The sequence below is a fragment of the Idiotropiscis lumnitzeri genome, chromosome 6, assembly GCF_059441095.1.
Source record: "Idiotropiscis lumnitzeri isolate Australia: NSW breed Sydney's pygmy pipehorse chromosome 6, RoL_Ilum_1.0, whole genome shotgun sequence".
NCBI lineage: Eukaryota > Metazoa > Chordata > Actinopteri > Syngnathiformes > Syngnathidae > Idiotropiscis > Idiotropiscis lumnitzeri.
In genome coordinates this window covers 18,573,033-18,593,150 of record NC_142396.1, presented here as the reverse complement: position 1 = coordinate 18,593,150, position 20,118 = coordinate 18,573,033, and the positions used below count along the sequence as shown (strand labels likewise).

The 20,118-nt window shown below is 42.0% G+C and overlaps 1 protein-coding gene across 1 annotated transcript; it reads right to left on the bottom strand.

Annotated features, from left to right (window-relative positions):
- Positions 1-6,453: 6,453 nt before the first annotated feature.
- On the bottom strand, positions 6,454-18,302 carry csnk2a2b (casein kinase 2, alpha prime polypeptide b). The gene is made up of 12 exons (XM_088298616.1): positions 17,357-18,302; positions 16,366-16,477; positions 15,120-15,221; positions 13,614-13,664; positions 13,482-13,541; positions 13,312-13,395; positions 11,152-11,262; positions 10,458-10,559; positions 10,285-10,385; positions 9,297-9,445; positions 9,023-9,103; positions 6,454-7,036 (listed from the first exon to the last, which is right to left on the bottom strand). Exons 1-11 carry the CDS (start codon positions 17,458-17,460, stop codon positions 9,030-9,032), a joined length of 1,050 nt encoding a protein of 349 aa, XP_088154742.1. The 5' UTR covers positions 17,461-18,302; the 3' UTR covers positions 6,454-7,036; positions 9,023-9,029.
- Between the last annotated feature and the right edge of the window lie 1,816 nt (positions 18,303-20,118).

Sequence of the window (20,118 nt, the reverse complement as noted above, 5' to 3'; positions counted from 1 at the left end):
TCTCGCACGCCCAGACACCAGCCAATGCTTCCTTTTCTATCTGTGCGTAGCGAGATTCTGCATCGCTTAGCCTTCGGGAGCAATAAGCTACAGGTTTCCAGTGATCTCCATGGAGTTGCAGTAACACACCACCCAGTCCATAACTGCTCGCATCAGCCGACACAGCAGTTGGCATCCCCACATTGTAGTAGGCAAGCACCGGTGCAGTTGTTAGCAATTCCTTAATGTTCTCAAAAGCTGCTTGTTGAGCGTGACTCCAAGTCCAGACGGCATCATTCCTCAGGAGCTCATGCATTGGCTGACCCACCGTTGAGAGGTTTGGAATATACCTTCCTAGGTAATTGACCATTCCCAATATCCTCTTCAGCTCTTTCAAATCACCTGGTGGCGACAACTGCCGTATAGCTTCCACCTTCTCTGGGTCTGGCCGGATGCCAGACCTGTCGATGAGGTGTCCAAGGAATCGCAGCTGGTTCTGTTTAATTGAACACTTATCTTTGTTGAGCTTCAGGCCAGCAGTCTGGATGCGTTGCATCACCTTCTCCAAGTTGTCGTCGTGCTCCTTCTCAGTAGCCCCGTACACCAGGATGTCATCCATGAAGACCTCAACCCCTTCAAGGCCCTGTAGAGTCTCCATCATCTTCCTCTGGAAGATCTCTGGTGCACTTGTAATTCCAAACGGGAGTCGTTTAAAGTTGAAGCGGCCAAAGGGAGTGATGAATGTAGTGAGCCTACAGCAGTCTGGATGGAGAGGTATCTGGAAGAACCCGCTGGCTGCATCCAAGGAAGAAAAGACTGTAGCTCCGCTTAGTTTCGCTATGATGTCATCAGCTGTGGGCAAAATGTACCGTTCTCGTTTAACAGCCTCATTCAGCCTTTTGAGGTCGACACAGATGCGGGCTTTTCCTGTGCTTTTCTTCATGACTGGCACCATGGGTGCACACCAGTCAGTGGGCTGTGTAACCCTCTCTATTATGCCATTTTGTTCCATCCTCTGTAACTCTTCTTTCACCTTTTGCAGCATGGGCAGAGGAACACGTCGCGCTGTGTGTACGGCATATGGTTGAGCATTGTCTTTTAATTGTATTCGCACCGGTTCAGTCTTTAAAGTCCCATGTTCACCGTATGCTTGTATGTGACCTCTGTTGGTCACCAACTCATCTATTCGCCTCACCAGGTTCATTTTCACAGACATTGGCCGGCTGAGGAGGTTATTCACCGTGCGACCACGAATAACATAAACTGCGAGAGGGTAGGTTTTGCCTTTATAGGTAACTGTGCTTTGGATCAGACCTAAGCACTGCAATTCACCACCTGGACTATCAAGTGGAATGTCAGCAGGCTGCAGTTGTGTTTTGGGGGTGAGCGAGCGGTAGGTCTGTTCGCAGATGACGTTCACGTCTGCCCCTGTGTCAATTTTAAATTCTGCTGGGGTAGAGCCCAGCAACAACTTCACGGCCCATTGCTGTGAAGTCCCATTTGCTTTTCTCACTGACCCAAGGAAATACGGTTGCTGTTGCTCCGGTTGCTCTGTGACTTCACTCACCGCCGCTTTTTTATTCCTACACACTCTGCTCCAATGTCCCACTTTGTTGCACGAGTTACACGTGGATTTCTTAGCAGGACATATTTCATCCTTATTATGCTTGGCTTTCCCACATTTTCCACATTGTCCATAACAGCTCTCCCTCTGCTTGAAGCGTTGCTTGGTGCACCTTTTAAACTTGTTGGTCACTTCATGTATCATCCCAGCTGCTTCTCCTTGCATGCTAATTTGGGACGTTACCTCCTCACACTGCCTGACCGTCTCAATCGTCCGCGCCAGTGTTAGGTCGTTCATCAGCTGCAGTTTACGTGAAACCTCCTTGTCCAATATTCCCACGACAATCCTGTCGCGAATGTTCTCCTCTCGGGTCGCGCCGAAGTCACAAAGTTCCGAGAGCTCGTACAACGCACGAATGAAAGTCTCCGCCTTCTCGCCCGGCCGTTGTGCGCGCTGGTGGAAGCATGCGCGTTCATGTATCACATTCCGTCGTGGCACGAAATAGTCATCGAACTTGCAGAGTACTCGGTCAAAGTCATTTCTGTGTCCATCTTCGTCGAATGTAAACGACTTGTAGATGTTCTCGGACTCGCTACCCATGGCGTATATCAGGCTGCTCACCTGCACCGCGCCCTCTTCTCTGTCGAGTTTCGTGGCGGTCCTAAATCTCACAAATCGCTGCTTCCAGTCCGGCCACTCTCCTGGCTTATCAAAGGGGAAACCCGTCGGGGGATTAAACTTGGCCATTGTTTCGAGTTTACTTCTGACACCATGTAAATGATGGCAACGAGGCTCTTGTCTAGTAACACGTTTTTAATGGCGATACCACTGCAACAACTGCCCGCACTTGCATGAACAATCTCGCGAGACCCCCTGCGAGACAACTGTGACACTCAGTTACCGTAAAGGTGCAACACCGTCGCAAATACAAAATTAGTACCATTACAAGACAGTTTGTTTTTTTCGTATTTTTAACCAGATATTGTGTTGAGGGCTGTGACTTTGGCGACTGGTTGCCACTCGATCACATGGCACAATTAGACAAACAGTCATTCACACACACACCGATATCTCCCATGCATCTAGTGTGCATATTAATGAAATGTGAGCACAAGCCACTCCTCTGAGAAAATTCATGCAGGCAAACTCAACACAGAAGGGCGCCGAGTGTATTTAGTCGGGGCTGTTTCGGGAGCATCAAAGTTCCAACTAGAGGGGAATAAAAAAAGTTCCAGCGAAGAGGCCGAGTCCATAGCCGAGTGTGGCCGCATTGGAACGCATAATTTCAGCTGTTACGGTTCAGATTTAACGCTGTGATGTAGGTCGTGATCTGTAAAGAAGCAGTCGCCCAGTTTCACCTATGTACCTCTGCTCACTTCCACATTTCTTCATTGTCATATAAATCAGCCTCAGAGAGGTTAATGTTTTTTACCTGTTGGTCATTGGTAGGGATGTCCACATGAATTTTGGTGCCAATTGATCACCGTTTTGGACGTTCTAAGCAATGAAAGTACAATGATCTCCAATGGAGAGTTTGTCATCGGTCCTTTCAATGACTTCCAACGAGACACGAGAGAGCGAAGAGGGGGGCGTGGCCATATTCTTCATTAAAATAGGCGTTTTCAAGTCGTTTCTTATTTCCAAATTTGTCCAAAATGAAAATATAAAAAAGAAAATAATAACTACTAATTTCATTTTCCTGATCAAAAAAATATATAAACGGAGCCTCTGCGTGAAAAATAGGCCATCTTGGATCTTGTCCTCCTTTAATATTGAACCATGAACTCATGCACTAAGTCACCTTTTCAGCACGTTGACGTTAAAAAAACGTTCACATTATGTATTTTATATTGTTTATATAGAAAACCTATTCATGTTTGGTTAAGTTTAGAAAGACTATTTTAAAAAATACCAACAGCAGGCCATTTATGTTCAATGAAATGCAGATTGAGGTGTGTGATATGTCTGCAGATGCCACAATGATGTGATTGACTGATAAATAAACAAATGGTAGACTAATGTGCAATCGAATGAACTCCGATTGGCCCTTTGGAATTAAACTTTTAGTGCCGTAGAGCGGGCTTCTTTGTCAACTTTTAAAACGGCAAAGTGACTGACAGAAAGTTCTACAAGTGGCAGAATACTATGAAACTATTAAGATTTTTAAGAGACAATAATTACAGCCACAGAGTTGCACAGAATTGCCTGTGGGTTGGTCAACTCTTGCCAATAATGTCATGTGATTGACAGAGAAATCAACAAATTCAGATTTTTCTTTTCCATTACTAATTTTCTTTTCCAATTTTGATAGGAACAAGAGAAAGTAGACCCCTGGGCTCAAGCCCAGGTCAGCCTGTTGGCAAAGGCAGACTTGCCCACACATGCATGTTCCTTAAAAATGGGGCAACATCTAAAAAGGGGAAACTATATTTTTTGGAAGCATCATTGTAACGTCAACAAAAAATCTAAATGTGCTTTTTAAACTTTTTGTTTTGTTTATGTGAACTCCAATGCTTTACTGTACCATTGAAATAATGTGTGTTTTGTATGATTCCAGCAAAAGAAAAACATGGAAAATTCCCCTAAAAGGGAAAAGGATCGCAAGAGCCAAAACGACGAAATACTGTGGAAACAACAGCTCACCTGTACCTTAGACAACGAAAAAAGACAACCCTCTGTGTGTGTGTACGCATGTGTGTTGGGTGTACATTTGGGAGTCAAACTTGCTTTTGAATGTTTCATGGCAAGAAGCACCAAAAGTAAAACCGTGTGGTTGCGCACTCGATGACGTGTGCCCTCCTTGTGACGTATATGGGTGAGCGTTGTTGAACGTGAGCAAGCAGTCACGTTGTAGAAAAGGAAGCTTCAAGTGAAGTTGATACTTTGGGCTCACATTCACTGATGGCAGACACAACTAATGATTGATGACCCGTACGAAACAAACTTGTTTAACCACACAAGTAAGTATGGCACACTGTGTAAGAATATGTCACACTGGTAATTAATGATCAACGGGAAATAACTGTGAACATAAGCTGGTGGACGTGATGGCCGTTCGAAAAACTTCATATATTATCCCGAAATTCCCGATGGCCACCTCGCCCCAGCTCCTCATAGTTTCACCTCAACACAAGGTCTACACTAATAAAGTATCTGATTCGCTTCTCTTCACGAGGGTCGCGACTGTGCTGGAGCCTGTCACAGCTACCGTCGGGCAGAAAGCAGGGTACACCCGGAACTATAGTTGTCAGCCAATCAAAGGGCACACAAAGACAAACAACCATCCATGCTCACAATCATATCTTGGGACAATTTTGAGTGTTGTCGGGAGCGGTGAAAATGTATGGAGGACTGAAAGTGTCAAAATTAAATAAATAAATACACCATGAAAAGTTTAATTAAAATTGTCAATTATTACATTCATTCATTAGATATGGAATTAAATCAGATGAATAAATAAATGCAACATTAAATAATTTAATAAAAGCACCATTTATACATATGTATATATAAATATATATGAATTAAATTACCAATAATGATATGTATTTCTGTATTTTATTCATTATTTCTGTATTTAATTATTTCATGGTCCCACGTTGCAGTGTTTCATGAATTCATTTCATCGGACAAACACAAACATCAAAGTTTGGTGAATTTGTTTATTTATGAATTAATGAAACTGTAAATTAATGACAATTTAATTAAACATTTCATGGTGCATTTATTTATTTCATTCTGGCCCTTTCAGTCCTCCATAGAAATGATCATGACAGCTTAAGCATTTTTTTTTTTTAAAGAGTGTCAATAAAAGGGCCAGTACGCGCAGCAGCCTTACAGGATTTAATTCTGCGCTGAGTGCAAATATTTGAATTCAAAGCGTACAGTACTGGACCCTGTAAGAGACGATTGTGGGGACGGATGAAAACACACTTCCACCCTGCTTAGCCTGTCCTTCTTAAAAACATTTTTTTTTTCATTCTCATCCTTTATCCTCAAAACAGGCATCTGTCAGTAACGTCCCTGGGACGGAACGCCCATCTCTGCTTACTCCCATCACGAATCACCCACAGCTTTACCATTTAAATGTCATATTAGCAATGTCAACTGCTAAATTTTTTCACCAGTGTTCTGAAATTCCCTCAGACCCGTCAAGACATTCTTCCAATGCCCAGTGCATTGGTGGCTACCAAATCTACTTTCTCACCATCCATATATCTCTGCGGCATGAGGCACAAGCAGTTAGTAAGACTCCCTCACATTTCTCGTGCTTTAGGATTTGAAGGGTACTCCAGCATTTCAAAACCCGAGAAATAAATAAATGTAAACATCATATTGACTTTGTTTTATGTTCCTATAATTTTTTCAACACAGTAGTAATCCAAGTAATCTACAAGTAACAAAACAAATTAAAGTTAAATTATTCTAATATCTGCGTATCTCTTCAGCATGCTTGATAGGTTAATGGAAGACTCTAAATTGTCCCCAAGTGTGATTGTGAGCGCAGATAGTGTCTGCCATCCTGGTGTTACATCTTTCAATGGCTCCGGAACAGTGAAGGTTTTATTTTCAAAAATTAATCAAGGGCCACTCCGAGTGTGGGTGAGGGCCACATGTGGCTCACCAGTTGTCCATCACCTCAAATGTTAATCCCCATCGTTACCTACCAGAACTACAAATCGCCCCTTACAATATCATCTAGGTATTTGTAAAAACATTGTTTACAGCTGAGAACAGAACACATGATAAAGCGGTTGATGCAGGTCTGTTACATTCCTGTCGCCACAGTTGACTTAGTGTAGAGTCTTTCTTCTAGGTCATTCCAGACTCCCGTGTAATTGCTTTTACATTTCACACCAGTTAGGTTTCTTTTCAAGACAAGACCACAAGAAATTACTACACAGGCAAAGTTCATCTAAATAAAAATCATTTATTTTTCATTAATATTATTATCATTCTAGCTAGAGAGTCCACCATGCCACTTTCAGAACTGGAGTAGTGCTAAGACATTTGTCTGTCAGGGTAAGAGATGGCAAGGAGGGCGGACAGACAGATGGGTGCATGGATGAACGGGTTTTGGGGGTGGTGGTGGGGGTGGTGGTTGATTTGTACAGGGTCACACTCCTGTCCATCTTCCATGCTGATGCAAACAAAGAGGCGGGACGATATAAAGGATGGATGACGGCATGGAGAAGGAATCGGTCTTTAAAAGTAGTTTGTCCTTGTACATGAGACTGACGTGGGAGGGGTCAGGGAGTGAGCAGCTTCAAGCTCATTGGTCAGGCTGCTGGACAGGACACCAGAACAGGCCAATCACAGACTGATACAGAGGAGGAGGGTGTATGTATACCTGCTTGCATGTGTGTATGTGTGCGTGTCTGTGAGTGTGTAACTGGTCAGAGTTACTTTGATCCAATGTCACTGTACACTTGTCAGAGTTACTGTCACAACCGCAGACAAAGTTGAGGTAACAAACATCCTTCTTTTTACTTTCTGCAGAGAAAGAGGTGAGAAAACACACAAGGGAAGGAAAGTAGGGTGGGAATATTAGAGAACAATTCAATCATGATTTGCAGAGGTTCCATGGACCCTTGAGCTTTTGTGTGACAGAAGTGACTGTGAACTCACATTATATGAAATATGAATGAAGGTTAATGTTAACTGCAGCAACGCTACTTTTTACCTGCAAATACTCACTTAGAGCATTACTCGATATCACATTACATCAAGTGAAACCTCAATTTCATAAACCCAGAAACGGATTCTGGATTTAAAGGACAGAAAATCTTGTGAGACGAGCCCAAAACAACCCTTTGTACAGTTGCTGACCGAGTCTGTTAGTTCCGGAATTGGTTGCAATTGGCCGCAGCGTCTGTAGAGGGCGCTGTGGAGCAATCAACAGGCAGAGACTAGTACCACATTTCCAGATGCTGCTGCTGTGGCATGGATTGATACATGAATGGACTAACAATGCTGCTTACATGCCGTAATGTGAAGCGCAGCCACTGGCGACCATTTTACGTTGCCACTCGCACTCATTGATTTCCATGCTGCGTTTGCGCATTATTTTCACTCTCGACGGCAAAAATGACACACTGTGTGGCCTTCAATTGTACGTATGGGAGAAGCTATACATTCCATTTCATCTGTAAGAATGTAATTATAAATGTTCTTTTATAAGGAGATCGGTCTGAATCACGTTGTCAGAACCATCAACAATGAAATGGAACCAAAGCCCTTTGGGACAAAATTTGCTGCTCTCATCATGTAGTGTGAGTCAATGTCGTTTTCGTCAACGATTAAAATATTTCGTTAATGCCCCTTTTTTTTCATGACAATAAGACGATGACAAGCTAAACGTGGCTCTTGGATGACGAAAACTGTCGTTCAAAAATTGCGATGGTGGTGCAACCTGTCCTCATCTAGGCACGTCCACCGCAGGGACAACATGCAGGGGGGCGCATGCGCCGCAGACACACCGTCGCGACAAAACACGAACACGTCTGCGGTCATTCGTCACACACATTGACACGCTTTTGTTTGATGGACCATGGCGACAGTGACACTCGGTAGGCTACTTGGTTCTGGTAGCAAGCTGTTACAAGAAAAGAAGACATGTTTGATAGTTTATACTTATGCTACTGTATTCGAACAAGTCTGTCGTTAACATGTTTTTAATTTGTTTATTTATGTTGCTTTAGGTGAAATAATGCCAAATAAAATGTTTTGGTGCTTGGCTTATTTTGGAGCAATGAGCATTGATTCCACTTTTATCTGTTTGTAATGAATAATCCTAAGTAGTCGATGAGAAAATCTTTGCTATTAGGTGGAAACCTTATATTCCTATTTTTAATTCAAACGTACTAAAACCTCTTTGAGTTTTCGCCGAATGAATTTACGAAAACTAGACTAAAACTTTTTTTGTGTTTCCGTCGACTAAAACTAGACCAAAACCTTTTTGAGTTTTTGTCGACTAAAACTAAAAGTCACAAATAGGAATGACTAAATGCGACAAAAACTAATAAGCATTTTCGTCCAAATGACTAAGACTAAATCTAAAATGCTTGCCAAAAACAACACTGGTGTGAGTACACGTCTCTTGAATATGCCAATTGTGGTACAAAATACAATCACTTCTTTCCTGTAATGGTGGTAGAAAAAAATAGTGCGCTAACAACATTGATCAAGAGCCAGCAGCTGCATGCCAGGGATGTCCTGTAAATAGTGCGCGTCGCTGAAGAAATTAGTGCTGACGTTGCAAATACAACTGTTTTATAACGACTGGATATCATTTAAAATTTTACACAAGTACAAAATGCACTGAAAGCTTTTTTTGGTGTGTGATAGGAATTACATGACCCACTTGCTCTTCTTACTGTTGATATTATCTTTCCAGATATTTATTTTTCAAGTGTGTATTCATTTTCAAGAAGTTTCTAATGGCACCGTCCCAGATTTTATTCTAGACTGGATACATACCTGTGTTTCATCGCGTCGTGGTATTGCCACTGGAAACCATGTTGTCTGCGTTTGACAGAGACTGTTCCTTTACAACCGGGTCTGTTGTAAAGTACAGACAGCAGTTAGTCTTAAATGCATCCTGGAGCTCCACAATGACAATTGATTGAGTCAAAATAATAAAGCAGCACAAGCTCAAATAAAACAGGGGATCTTCCTGATGTCAGTGGAGGTCACTGCTCCAAAATTCACGCTCTATTCTGATCAAATCAAATCTTGAATGTGTGTTACTAACAGAAGTAGGGATGCTCCATGGCCTCTGTGGCTGTCAGTCTCTGTTGGTGGTCGTAACGAAGCAGCTTGTCCAGGAGGTCCAAAGCCTCGGGACTCACTAGGTGCTGGTTCTCGGTCTGCACAAACTGCTCCCAGCGCTTCCTGCTCTGTCTGAGATCATACGCAGCAAGAAAATAATTAGTGGAGCATTGTCATTATGGTACTAGTGCCATAAAATTCACAAAACTCTCTTGTATCAGATTTGATGCCTGAAACACTTAAGCATTAGTTATGCACTTATGCAAGCGGTCTCCCAGGCTGGAAATAGAAAGCTAAATTGACCATTTTTTTAATCTCCAATCTTTAGTTATAAAAACATCTACAATTGAAGATTATGACCTTGAAAAAAAGTCTACACACCCCTGTTCACCCGCCAGTGTGCCCAATAACATTTACAATTGAAAAAAATTGTTTCTAGATGGAAAGTAAAATCACTTAATAAAGGTCTGATTATTTAAGAACATAAGTTTACAGATCTGCCACATCGAATATGATGGCACTGCTGACGAATCACAAAATCGGACCAACCTGCTCAAGATGGTGTCTGTGTATACAAGTCAATGCATCTTATACCTGCTGTGCAGATGGTGTGTGCCGATTTTCAGGAACAAAAACCACATCAACGAGGTAAACTACATGGTTTAATTGGCTATTATTTTGCAACTATATATTTTCCACAGCTCAGTGAAAAATGTTCTTTTGTCGTTCAGGTTCATACATGACTGCATGCGCCAGTACATGCGATAAAATGATGACGGCACACAAGAGCAAGATTTACTGCAGATGGATCATTTCATTTCGTTTGTCTTCTCATTTCAAAAATACATCTTGATTTGAAAATTCAACACTCTTTTAAGGGTGTTGGACGGCTTAGGCTTGCACTAAAAATGTTCCTGTCCTAAACTAATTTCACTACAAACCAACTTGAGTGAGAACTCAGACTGACTTACTGTCCAAGCAGATCTTTGAAGCGTGGATCTAGTTCAATGTGGTATTTACGTAAATAGCCAAACAGCTCATCTGTGCCCAGAACCTTGGCAATTCGCACAAGCTGCAAAACAGAACAGTGTTGAAAATGAAGCAAATTATTGACATGTCTGAAATGCCATGGTGAGAGAGCTACCTGGTCGTAGTTGTCCTGCCCGTGGAAGAAGGGCTCTTTCTGGAAGATCATACTGGCAAGCATACAGCCCAAGCTCCACATGTCTAGACTGTAATCATACATCTGAAAGGCAACATCACCAAACAACACTGTTGATAATGAAAATGGACAGGAAAGTTATCCACATGTAGAGTTGAGTCCTCATTTAATAATGAATAAAAAAAAAACGAAAATTTTTGTGTTGCGGACAATTTTAAAAAAATTATAAAGTGGAGGTTTTGTTGCGGGGTGCAAAAATTGACTCCATGAGCTTCCATAGTGAACCAATTTTCAAAAGCCATTTCACTCCTATTGTCTGTGTATGTGTGAACTTGTGAGTGCTGACTCCCACAGCAGCAAACAATTTGTGAGACAGCAGAGAGGAGCGACATGTGCGCATATCATGAAGACGTATGTCAACAAATGACCATTTATCAAGTCCCAAAAAAAACTATCATGTACACTTTTTTGCAACAAATACTAAGAAGATTATGAAGTAATTATCGTGCCAGCCCAACAGTCTAATTAATTTCACAAGTTAATGCTAATACACTCACAACACTATCCTCATAAGTAAAAACATAAATAAAAAGTTTTTTTTTTTTTATGCGTTTCTATGTTGCAAGTATCTCTCAGGACGTCACTGCTAGGACATGATGTGTGACGTGTGCCTTACTTGGTAATCCACCAGGAGCTCCGGGCCTTTGAAGTATCGGGAAGCCACTCTGACATTGTACTCCTGGGAAGGGTGGTAGAACTCGGCCAATCCCCAGTCTATTAGGCGTAGCTATGGAAACGAACCATTCCTTATCATCATGCATTCTCAGAAAAACTGAAGAAAAACTGAATAATATGTAAAGTACAGTCTATAGTGGTCAATTAGCTATAATACTGCTGGACTGCAACCAAGTCATATAAACCATCCATCCATTATCTGTTCCGCTTCTCCTCACAGGGGTCGTGGGGAGTCAAATAATAGAAGTAATCATTTATTTTGTGGAATTTATGTTGGCCTTCCTACATGGAGTTTGCATGTTCTCCCCGTGCCTGGGTGGATTTTTTCCCGGTTCTCTGGGTTCCTCCTACATTCCGAAAACATGCATGGTAAGTTGATGAGACACTCTAAATTGGCCCGAGGTGCGATTATGAGCGTGAGTGTTTTTTTGTCTTTGTGTGCCGTGCGATTGGCTGGCAACCAGTCCAAGGTGTAATGCCGGAAGATAACTGGGATAGGCTCCAGCACGCTTGCAACCCTCGCAAGGAGAAGCGGCTCAGATAATGAACGGATGGATGGATGGAATTAATGTTGCTTTGGTGCCACTGAGGTCATAAATCAACAGTTTGTTGCCCCCTGCTGGACACGTTGCAAAGTGTACCATATGAAGACCAAAATGCTTATTCATACAGTGTGAGGAACACAAATGAAATAATTTTTAAATTCTCATTCCTATAAATGCTTGACAAACATATTAGGCGTATTAATTATAACCCTGCTCTACATAATGATAATGACAGCAGGAACTTTGTGTAAGGCATCAGTTACAACAAAACTGTGTTACACATTAAATAAATCCTCCTTTGGATATACCTATAACACACGGAGGGAAGTTTGGGCATAGTTTCAAGAATAACCATACATATACTGAAATCATACAGCTGACTTGATTTAGGCTATCTCTGTCAGATCACATTTATTGCAAAAAAAATCCACCATGCACTTAATGCCAGGTGAATTGTGTAGTAGTAGTCACAAACTGAGAGTGGTGGAACCAAAATTACATCTGCAGTTATTTTAAGGCTCGTCCTCCCACACTATTCACATGCACTGTACTAGAGGAACTCAAATCCCCTACAAGAGAGAATATTCTCCAAAGTGAGTCTAAAAGGATTAGGACCGACTGCGACAAAAACGGCAACAAAATGGTGGTGGTACAAAAAAGGCTTTGAATATGGGATCGCCTTGATATGTAAAACAAAAGTCTCATAATTGAACAAATTGCTTGACCAGCGATCAGCTCAAAGGGAAGGAAAAAATTGGAATTGCACTGTTCGCAATTCACACCACATAGCAGGAAAAAAATGTGTTGCATATGGCAAATTAAAAAACAAACAAACAAATAGAATTGCAGTGACAGTAACAAGGTCAACGTTTGTGCATTTGAGGCAGCTTTCAATATCAACCTAATTTACCTATATCGGACCAATACAAGGGAGGCTTTTTTTTTTAACCCAATATCAGTCCCATAGTTATCATGCATCCTTAAGTATGATGACAGGGTAGTTGTTCATGCCTACAACAACAACACAACAAGAATGAACAGCAAGATACTTGCATAGCAGTAGGGGAAAGCTGTCATGACCTTTGGAATGTCACCAAAACCTTCAGCTTGACTGGATGGTCACAGGGGGGTAAAAAGTGGCTATGCTCATAAACAGATTTTTGGTGTAAAGTCTCTCATACACTTGACATCCACCGGCCTGCATAAGCCACTTTGACAATCATGTTAAACATGACAGACAGCCAGATGGACCAGTAGGACGATTTCATTGGGCATGATAAAAGACTCCATTGTAAATTCCATTGGCTCCCCGAGAAGACTATACAAGTTCTGTGAGAAGTACTCCTATTTTAGTACCGTTAAAAGCATCCTGTGAGAGGGCTTCCAATAGTGTGCTACTGTGCAATTTTTCCCCGGCCAAGGCGGCGGGTAAAATGTCCCGGGGCTTCGTGATGACCGCAGAGAACAAATAGGCACCCCAAGTTGGTCAAAGCAGCGTTGAAATGTGCTCCAACAAGGAGGGAATGTGTGTGTATAATTACTAGAACACTGCCTACCTTTCTCAACTGGTGGTCGATCATCACATTATGGGGCTTGACGTCACGGTGCATGATTCCCATGCTGTGACAGTAGTCAAGGGCCTGGCCATAGAACATTAAGAAACATATTGATGTTGAAAGGGAAATAATGGATATACTAAAGGTCATCAAAAAAAATAAATCCTCACCTTCAGTAGTTCATACATATAAAAACGGATATCATAGTCAGTCAACTTCTGGTACAACTCCTGCGGGGGGGAGAAACATTTGTCATTTGAAAGCAGTACAATATTGGGCAAGAGACAAACAATCATTTTTACCTTGAAGTCTGTGTTGTTGATGCATTCAAAGACAAGTGCTGGAGTTCTGGACTGTGATGACATGAGAAGTATTAAAGAGATCACAATTTAACTCTACACTACCAAACAGAAAGTGACGAGAAAACTGGTGAATGAAAGACACCAATGGATGTTTGTCCATCATCAACCCACACTTTGATCAGCATTTGTTTCCGTTTGGCGTTAAAGGGATTTGATCATTAAATTGAGCTACATTTATGTACAACACAAAACTAATTATATTGTAGACCGATTACCTCATGAAGCTATCTAGTGTTGTAAATGTTGCCCCAATAACAATGTTACAAAACAGACCCACTAACTGATATTTAAGTGTCACAGTGGAACCCTGTGTCCAATATTGGGTCACAAATAAACATTACGCAAAAGGCGTTCAAGATGAATTTGTCACACATTTGTTCATTATACACCATCTAACCATTTTCTTTATACAACTGAAGCAAGTGAAATACTTGGACCCTCAACATTTTCACACGGTCATAGGGGTCTAACAATATCGTTACAACTGTGGTGGTAGATTGCAGTTGTCTTGTACAATGCAATATAGCTTTTTGTGAGATGTGTCTTTTCTTTTTTTTTTTTTTTTTACTGTATGTTTTAATGTCATGTAATTAAATCAGTTAACCAAATTGGATAACCTTGCAGGGTCGAAAAGTTTCATATACCATGCCGCATCACATATAATACCAGATTTCAATGTTATACCAACTCAAATGCCATCAAGAGGGACAAATAAGCAACCCAACCAGCAGTACAGGAATGATTTATACTGTATAGCAAAGTTGGAAGCGAAAATGCAGTTTTATCAAAACAAGACTTTTAATATTTTGTCATTGAAAGTAATGTGGAGGCTTGGTGGTTCAAAATCACTAATCCACACGGTTCTACTCCATATTTACACTATGGATATCATTATATGTGATACAGAGTAGCACAACTTAAAATGCTTTTGATTTTCTCCAAAATTTGACAGTGCACCTTGTAATACAGTATATTATCTTTTCAGTTTTTCTTCGTTCATTCAAATTTCTTCCAATTACATTCTCATCCGTATCTCATCGCTATCTTATTTTTCTTATACCGAAAATGGGACTATTTCCTGCTAAGAAGCCTAATTCGAGCAATTTCTGGTGGCGCATGTCCAATGTTACAATGTGTAACAAGATCATTGTGGTCTGTGGTAGAGAGAAGTAAACAAAGTTATAATCCTTCCTATTTACTTAACGTTCATCTTTAAAGACGTTTTCATCATACCAAAACCAGAACTACTTCCCAATTCTGTATCAAGAATCATGGGAAATGTCTTACGAGCCTAATGCTGTAGTCCCTGGTTAGATGCAACCGAGCTTTTCTGGTAGCATATTTCCAATGCTATATTGTGTGTGTGTGGCCAACTTCCTGTTTGTTGATATTCTACATAATACAGTATGTGTAACGGTCCATTGTTATTTTCATCAGATAACTTACCACGGGGTCTTTGACTGTGTCCACCAGACGGATGATGTTGGTCCCACCTCTCAGGTTCTCCAGGATCTTGATCTCTCGCTTGATCTTCTTTTTCTTAACTGGCTGAGATGTGACATGAGATGGGGGGGGGAAAGAAATCACATCATCCCACATGTCACTTTTGACTCCTGATGCTGAAGCTGCTGATTCAGCTCGTCTGCCTCTGGTCTGCATGCTTCAGCATCATGCTGTCAGTCACTGGGAAAAACTCTTGCAGCAACAATGCACTTTACGTTTAGGTTGTCTACGAGGTTTATATATTTTTTTTTTATGTCTCCCGTACGTCATAGTGCATCCCCGCTGATGTGCATTGCTGGCCCTTAACGTGGCCTTGCAGAGGTAGTTTAATAAAAGGTCATAAATGTTGCCAATTTGTCGCTAGTTTTATGGCCTTTTCCAACCAATCATTGTCACGCTGTTTTCCAGATGACAAGGAGTCTGGTGGAAGGCAATTGCAGAGACAAAAACAACCCAAGGATGTGCTTCCAATTATTTTGCAGAGGATGCTTTCCTCACTTGTACAACTAGACATGAGAAGACAGTATGAGGGGGTGTGGCGATGCGCTTCAACAACAGATATTTTAACCGGCTGAGACAATAGACATCTTATTTTGTCTTATTAAATTGCTGAACATTTAAAAGAATCTTTATTCGACATGTTTGGACAAAAGGGATATTTTTCCAAGAGGAAAGACGATCAAAACATTTATATGGAAGTTGATACAAGTTATTGCTTGGGGGGAGGAGCAAAACCGTTTAAAAGCAAATTTGGTATCACGAGAAATAGAGCAAAATCCCAGAATGGGAAAAAAAATAAAGCAAAATTAGTTTTGAATACTGTGTCAATTGCTTTTCCCATAAGATGAAAGCGCAATTCAAATTGGAAAACTAATTTTAATGAGAAAAAACCCTTGCCCACAAACCTTCGGCGTACAAACCGCATGTCATGCAATCCCATTGGACCACAGTTCAGTGACTATCAAAGTATTCATTCTGCATGCATGTTTTGCTTTGGCTTTAATTATTTCAAAAGGGCACACCTTAGAAAGCTGTTTAAAACAAGAAATAGAATAATATACACATTTCTCTTTAAGTAAGTAGACACACTGACCCACTACTTTTTGCCTAGCTTCATCATGTGCGCCATTATCAAAGTTAAGGCAGATGGGAGGGGGTTATTTTTTTCTTTAGGCTCAAACCTGCTTACCTTGAGAATCTTGACCACCACCTTTTCATTGTTGGTGATGTTTATGGCCTCAAACACTTCACTATACTTCCCTCTGCCCAGTTTACGAACCAGCTGGTAGTCCTCTTGGTTGCTATAGGGACAGACAGAGAATCTGTGCAGTGTGTGTATTTAAGGTAGAGTGAAAAAATATCTTCAGAGCCGTAGTGAAAGTACAACAACCATACTTTTTCTATACTGCTTGTCGTCATTAGGGTCACAGGTGAGCTAAAGCCTATTTTAGCTGACTTTTTAAGTATGATTTTTTGCGTTTATTTTAGTCATTGCAATTAGGCAGAGGGAAATTTAACTCACACCGTAATTCATACTTTGTCTTGCATACATACAGACAGGCATGCAAGGAGAGCTTCAGCGTGAAAGAGGCTCATAAACTCCAAGACAAGAGATGGTGGGCACGATGACTTGCTACAGAGAACCTCCACAGAGAGACAGACTAACATCTCTCCAACAACTGGTTGCCATATTTTCATTATTGTCCACAGGAGGACTCTAACATGTGAGCTTCCAGCGACAAAGCCCAAATACAGAAGGCTACTCCAGCTTTGGGCGAGAAGCAGCTATACACCCTGGATTGGTCGCCAGTAATAACAAATCAACAATCCGTGCTCATATTTACTTCTATGGACAATGTAGACTATTGGCTTATGATAAGATCAGGTATTTAGCAGAGATTCAAACCAAAAGCTATGAGACAGAAGAGCAAACGCAAATGTTGCTCTGCTCTATGGTGATTTTGAAAAATGTACTGAGCAGTTTCAAAGCATAAACCTGGCTCAGTGGCAAGGAGGGTGGCAAGAGACAGTACTATCTTCGTGCCATCACACCCTCGCAGCGAGGAGTGTAAAAATAGACACTCATCAACACTTTCCCTACCAAGCAACCATTATCTGCAGTGTTCAGGCATCACATGCGTGCTATTAAAGCCAACCACAGTAAGAAGAAATGTCCTCACTTCCAGTTGGGAACATGGGCCTCGTAGTCCCAGTAATCCCGGCTCTTCAATGTGTTGACATCGACGTACACACGGGACTTGCTACCGGCCACCGGACCCGGCATGGCGAGACCCGTGGCTCGGAAGCGGTGGGTGGTCACGGGACTATGGAGAAGCTGGAGGGGGTTCCGGTTGTAGACCAAGAAGAGGGTTGATGCTCTTGCGTGGGTGCGAGGTGGATGAACAGGCCAGTTAGCTTCCTTCCGCACCAAATGAAGTTACAAGGGGAGTGGGAGCGGGCCGAGAGGAGCTCAAATGCCCGCCGTGTAGTTCTCCTTCACCGGATTGTCAGAGGCAACGGTCCGGATGTGGTTGAGAATTGGAGTTGAAGTTCCGGAAAGGAGCGAGGAGGCATCGGGGTGATGAGGTAGAAAAGAAAGCGGCTCCAAAAGTGGCCACGGAGGAATGGTGTCAGTAATTTCAACACCGCTCGGTTAAAAGTGAGGGGCGACTCTTGAGCCACGGGCCCTGCATGTAAAACGTTAGGGGGTAAAGCGATACGTTTCCTGTGCCAAATGGAGTGCAGTGAACCCTGCGTGGTCCACTCTTCGCTATCAATCAAATGTTGATATTGGCGATGTTGATTGGTAGTAGTGGGGTCGAGCTCCGGGAGAGGGGGGGTGGAGTATCGGAGATCGATGTTGTTAGCTAACGTTAGCTAGCGATGCTACTTGAGCGCGGAGATGTCGCACAGACGAGGAACACTCGCCGCCGTGCACCACCTGCAGCGGATCTCGCGTCATTAGCGACCGGCTGCGCGGGGAATGGGCGCCTCGAGAGACCCCCAGGACGAGACGGCGGTCGAGGAACTGTGGGTGTCTTCGGCGGCCACAGTCCTCCCCGGTCGACAGCACAGGAAAGGGGAGCGGATCGAGAGTGAAGAGATGCGAGAGACACCCGGAAGTGAAATCGCAGGTTGTGGGGGTGACGACGAGGTACACAATCACCGGCCGAGCTGCTGTGACACAGCGACCCCTTGTGACGAGGAGCGCAAATCTCCTTATTGACAACTCGGACTGCAAGACAGTGCTGTGCTACCCTGATTTACGAGTTAATTCGTCCTGTGATTGAGATCGACCATATTAATTTACTCCTATATAAAATCCATTGGGCCGTTCCAGTCTCCAAAAGCACCACATTTTTGTAATGCGATTTATTGGGTGAAAACATAAAAGTATATAAGAGCGTAACATTTCAGCATGATCAAAAAGATCTTCTCAAGATGATCTCCAAATGATAAAACTTGTATAATTGGCCTGTGACAAATACTTTTTAAAAGATGCACTGACCAAAGTCTCATCAAAGGTGTGATGGTCGTGCGCTGTCGCAATTTTAGTTGTTACCTTTTTTTGTAGAATCAGAGTTTCAAACGTCCATAACTATCTTAAGCTTTGTCGTAGTTTCCAAACACTGGAAACATACACATAATAAGCTCCTGGTCATTTGTCTTGCACTTGCTGATCAGTTCCTGATGATATGAATCAGGTGAAAGCGGCCCTCCAGGACCGGTGTATATATGTATGTATACGTTATTAAAAAAAGTGACCGGACGAAAGTTGTAAAATGTCGTCGGTATTTAAAACTTCTTTTCCATGCCTGGCGCTGATTTGTATGCCAGCGTTGATTACACAGTCTTCATTTATTTTTATTTTTTTTGTAGGATAATTCAGTTGAACAAATGCAACCTTTAAAAAATAAAATAAATAATTTAAAGTAAGATAAATGAAGATAAATGCTCCGATAAATGAAGCAGAAACTGAAATTAAACCAAATAAATTATTTGCTGTTGTGGGGTTAAAATGTACATACACACAGGAATTCTTCTTTTAGGCTCCCTATCACAGTAGCCTGAAGGGAAGAACTGTGCTTCAAAAGATGTGCTTCCTTATTAAGCGTGGGGCCTCAGTGGGTAGTGATGAGCGACGCAGCGGCTAAATAAGTCACGTGACTTTTCTCTTAAGCCGTACGCGGACCGATCTGAGGCTTCACTTTTAACACTGATAAAGATTACCTCACCATTACCAGGCTTTAAAACAGGATGTTTTCAGCAGGGGCGTGTAGAGGGTGGGCTCAAGGGAGGGGATGCATGCTTAAACGGACTGTTGACTGACCTTGACATTGGCACTTAAATAATATGTTTGCATGTAGAAATGACATCAGTACTAAAATTCAACGCCGAAAAGACTGTCGTGATTTAAGGTCATTTTTGTGATGAGATTTAAAACAAACTGTTATTTTTTTCCGTCTCAACTGTCTACGTCACAGCAGGGAGGCAAGAGTAATATTGCTTGCTTTGTCAGCTCTGTTGTCTAACACGGCGACCGATGGTCACCAAACTCAAATACACATTACTGATCTTGTCCGCTTCAATCTGTGAAAGTATATTTATGAATTACATCACGTCCACCACTCACAGCCGCAACGCTGATTTGTGCGCCTGCGGCTTGATCAAATACACTAAAATCGCGTTCGACCGCCAATGCCTCATATTAGACCTGCTTTTTGCAAGTCTAAAATTGAGTCTACTTTTTGTGTGTAAATTTGCAGATACACGATGGGGCGAGGCAGAAATGCCCAGTGATGTGTAGCACATTCAGCAAATTCACAAACAATTTTACGACAAGAGCTGACTACTTTGTCATCAAATTATCAGGTGTATGGGGCGAGGCTGCTTCGTACGCCGGCACGCCCATAGTGGACCCACAGTGTCATCATCAGGTTGC